This window comes from Monodelphis domestica, chromosome 2 (assembly GCF_027887165.1).
Source record: "Monodelphis domestica isolate mMonDom1 chromosome 2, mMonDom1.pri, whole genome shotgun sequence".
In the NCBI taxonomy this organism is placed as follows: Eukaryota; Metazoa; Chordata; class Mammalia; order Didelphimorphia; family Didelphidae; genus Monodelphis; species Monodelphis domestica.
The window spans coordinates 205345800-205350196 of NC_077228.1; the positions used below are offsets into that span (position 1 = coordinate 205345800).

Consider the following 4397-nt stretch of genomic DNA (forward strand, 5'->3'; position numbering starts at 1 on the left):
GTCCTGAAAAATCAGAATGGAAGGCTTACCAAGGAGGAAAGTGCAGTCAACCCTGTCCTTACACATATAATAAAGGTCAAGAAAGATGAAGCCTGAGAAAAAGGTCATGCGATTTAGCCTTTTTTTTTTTGTATGGTTTAGGGTAGACAGTGGTTTGAAGTGAGTGAAGAGACCTCAAGACAGATAGGAGGTTGAGAAGTGAATGAGGGTGTGAGAAATTGGAGGCAATAAATGTGGATGGTTTTTATTAGAAGTCTAAGAAAGATGTAGGATGATCGATTGAGGAGATGATGGGGGCCAAGTGAAAGTGTCTTAAAGATGGGAAAATATGGGTATGTTTCTAAACAAAAGGAAGGGATTCATTAGCTAGAGTTGGAAGGGGTTCAGAGGTTTTAGCCTGGAATACATTTTAGTTCTGATCTCTAAGCATCTGTATGAAGAGGGAGACAAAGCAGGTAAAAGGACCGAACAAGAAAGAGGAACAAGAGGCAGAGGACATTAGGGAAAGAGCGATATCGATTAGATTTAAGGAAGATTTCAACTGTTAAGGATGGCTCAAGTACTAGATTAGGAGACTGAAGGAAGCTAGAGACTCTCAGGTCCCAGAGATCTTCTAGGAGGGAAAATATTAGGTTTGTTGTTGTTGTTGTTGTTGTTGTTTTAGGATGCTTTAGACGTTCTCCTGCTTGAAGTCAGGGGGCAGAACCAGATGGTCCCTGCAGGTCCTTTTCACTCCTAAGACTGTTTTTCTGTTTCTCAGACGCCAAGCCGCAGTCCCTTGGAGACCCAGCCGGGGGAGGAGGGAATTGCTGTTGCTAGGTTGGGTGCGTGTGTGTTGGGTGGTAGTGGGGAGGTGGACGACGGCCGGCTCAGTGAGGAGAGGGGCGGGGAGGGGAGCTGCAGTCTGGGTGACTGTTTTTCCAGCTCCAATTCGAGCTCGTCCCCGCGGCGGGAGGCACAGAACGTTCCAGCCTGTTGCTCTCATCCTCTGGGGCCGCCCCCACGGCTCGGTCCTAGGTAGGAGAGGGAAATGTGAGCTAGCTCGCCTTCCATTTCTTTTTTCTTGACCCACCCCCAGAACTGCTCTCCGCCTCAGTATCCCGGCCAGCCTCCCCACCCCCACTCCGACAGCTTCCAAGTCTCCCCGAGCTCTCGCCGGTGCAGCGGTTCCCTGCAGAGCCCAGACCTGGGCCCCGTAGGGCGGCCGAGGGAACGGTGTGCAGGAGTCAGGGACAGCGTGCCGAGGAGTCCCTGGTCGGTAGGTCTGTCAGGCGGCGGGGCGCGCTAGGGAGCCAGATGAACGGGACCTTCTTGAATCGGAGTGCCCTGGAACCGGGAGGCAGCGGAGGCGGAGGCGGCGCCTACGGCAACCAGAGCCAAGGGCTGGACACGTGGCTGGGCTGCTGTCCCGGAACCCCCCCGCTGGTGGCGAGCGACGGGATCCCGGCGGGTCTGGCCCCCGACGAGCGGAGCCTGTGGGTGTCACGAGTGGCGCAGATCGCAGTTCTCTGCGTTCTCTCCCTCACGGTATTCTTCGGCATTTTCTTCCTGGGCTGCAACCTGCTTATCAAGTCTGAAAGCATGATCAACTTTCTGGTGCAGGAGAGGCGACCCTCTAAGGATGTGGGCGCGGCCATCATGGGGCTTTACTGAGGGTACTCCGAGGATCCTGGCGCCAACTGTGCCCTCCCCGCCCCAGGGCCCCGCGCAGGCTGCCTCGGGCACTCAGGAAGTCCGGAAAGATTGCTTTGGAGCTGCAGTAAGCAGGCAGTCGAAGCGTCTTAGTTGAGGGGCTCCAAGCCACTGCAGGGTTGTAAGAGCACATCCTCCTAGCGCCTGAGTGCGCTCGCTCCCTGCCTAGGGGGTGATGCGGAACTTGATCTGTGCGGAGCGGACGGTTGCGATTGCTGCCTAGTAAAGTCTTCTCTGCCTCAGCTGCCTGGGGATCGCTTGTAATAATTGTTATTTTAAGAAGAAAAAGAAAAAAGAGGGGAAAGGAGGTCAGATGTGGATGGGAATAGAGGAGAGGGACCCAGCCACTGTTTTGCTTCACTGGGGACTACGGTTTTAATTTTGTTTGGTGGAGGCACTTGGAATGGGAATTTGAGTGAAGATTGTACAGGTATCTGAGTTCGCAATTGATTTTTCCATTTAAAAAGAAATGTAATAAAATCTTTCCCACCGTCGGGGCTCTCAAATTGACTTCCTCTAGTGCATTTGTGTCACTAAAATCCCTGCCTCTCTGTGTCTCTGTCTCTGTCTCTATCTCTCTCTGTCTCTCTTTTCTCTCTTTGTCTCTGTCTCTGTCTCTCCCTCCCTCTCCGCCGCTATCTCTCCCTCTGTCTCTCGGTCTCTGTCTCTCTTTGTGTCTCTCTATTTGTATCTCTCCCTCTTTCTCTGTCTCTCCCCTCTCTTCCTTCTTCCTGCCTCCTCTCTCTCTCTCTGTTGGGGGTGAGGTTGGGGTAGTTTGGGTTTAGTCTTTGTGGATCACCGAGGAAACCTGCTACTAGAGGTGACTTGGCGAACCACCTGGGGATGGGAAGGAAGCACCTGTAGGCTCAAGGACCTGGATGAACGGAGCTGCACCGGCTCTGCGCAGGAAGGTTGAGGAAGGGGCGGTGAAAAAATGAACGTTTTTCGGGGGAACGCTTTCCCTCTTCTGGAGCCATTTAAAAAATATTTATTTATTTATTTATTTATTTATTTGTTTTTGGGGGGAACAGTTGGTTAGATCAATCAGTGCTGGGGGCGGAGAATACTTAAACTGAAGGGAAGAAATCCTCCAAACTGGTTGATTAGTTCTGAGTAGACCAAGACATTGAATTGACACTTTCACTTTTCAGTTAGTGGTTATGATTTTGTATTCCAAATTATATGGTCTCGTTCCCTAGAAACGTGTGTGTTTTTAATGGAGAAAAAGTCCCCACAATTTGTTTTTTCCACTGGCGAGAGAGTGAGCCAAATTCGATATCTAGTTTCTCCCAGAACCTCTTCCTTTGTCTCGATGATGTAAAGGCATGCTGGTGGAATGCCCCAGGGAGTTCAAAGCAGCCGTTTTCGCCTTCCGGGCTTGGCTAGATACTTGCCAAGTAGGGTTAATGAGGAATTTCCTCCCAGAGGTCTTCACGGAGATTTATTTTTTATTTGCCGATTAATTGATTGGTTGAAACTGCATCTCCCTATCTTGCCCAAGCCGAAAGTGCAGGCGCCACTCTTGGTGATCCCATTACTGATTGGCAGGAAGGATTGGACCAGCTCTATTTCGGACCTGAACTAGTTTGCCTTTTCCTAAGCATCCTGGTCCCACTCCTCGGTCCTTCCCCAACACTGGTGCCCGACTTAGTGAGGACATTCGATCTGCTTTAGTCCTAACGTAGCTCAAGCAATCTGTCAGCCTCGGCCTCCTTCAGCAGGAAGGATTAATTACAGGTGTGCCCCACCGCAAAGTCCTAACTGAGTTTTAAAAGGAAAATTTAAAACATAGATGCTTCCAGGCTATTAGTACAAATGCCCGACAGTCCTTTGTATAGGTGGGTTACCCACGTATAGGGGAGCCGGATATGGTCTTGAATTTGCTTCTCCGAAGTGAGGATGGAATTGCACTAGATTCCATAGAATCTCCTGCTGAGTATATGCAAAATAACTGTAGTGAGGAGTGAAGTTTGTGACCTTTAAGAAATCCAAATGGAACGATGGGAAAATGAGAATGCGGTTTTGAATCTGTCACTTAACTACCTGTGTGATCTTTAGAAAATCACAAGCCTTTGGGACTCAGTTTCCTTATCTGTAAAATAAGGAGGTTGGATTAGATCTCTAAGGTTCCTTCCAGTTCTCACAGCTGAATATTCTGACTCATTTTACTGAGAAAATAGAAGCTATTTGTCATGAGCTCCCCCCCCCCCCTTTATCACACAAACTTCTTGACATCAGAATCTATTTTTCTCTCCTTTACTCCAATATTTGATGAAGTAGTCCTCTGGCTTGAAAACCCCACAACACCTCTACATGTACCCATGATCCCATCCATTCCCATCTTCTAGAGCAGATGGCCTCCATTATCTGTTTCTAACTTTCCACCTTTCCCTCTTTCCTGGTTCTTTCCCTGCTTCCTAAAACACATTTGCCTCTCTATTCTTTTTTTTTTTTTAATTTTGTCTGGCTTATACATGTATTATCACACAAAACACATTTCCATGTTATTCATTTTTGTAAGTGAATAATCTTATAAAACCAGAGCCCCAAATCATATACTCAAATAAGCAAGTGATAAATAATACATTAGTGTTTCTACTCCAACAGTTCTTTCTCTGGAGGTAGATAGCATTCTTTTTCATAAGTCCTTCAGAATTATGCTGGATCATTATATTGCTGTTCATAGCAAAGTCTATCACATTTGA

General features: G+C 48.2%; 1 protein-coding gene across 1 annotated transcript; it reads left to right on the forward strand.

Annotated features, from left to right (window-relative positions):
* The first annotated feature begins 775 nt into the window (after positions 1–775).
* RPRML (reprimo like) lies at positions 776–2198 on the forward strand. The gene has a single exon (XM_007482498.3). The coding sequence runs from the start codon at positions 1297–1299 to the stop codon at positions 1651–1653; it is 357 nt and encodes a 118-aa protein (XP_007482560.1). The 5' UTR covers positions 776–1296; the 3' UTR covers positions 1654–2198.
* The last annotated feature ends 2199 nt before the right edge of the window (positions 2199–4397 follow it).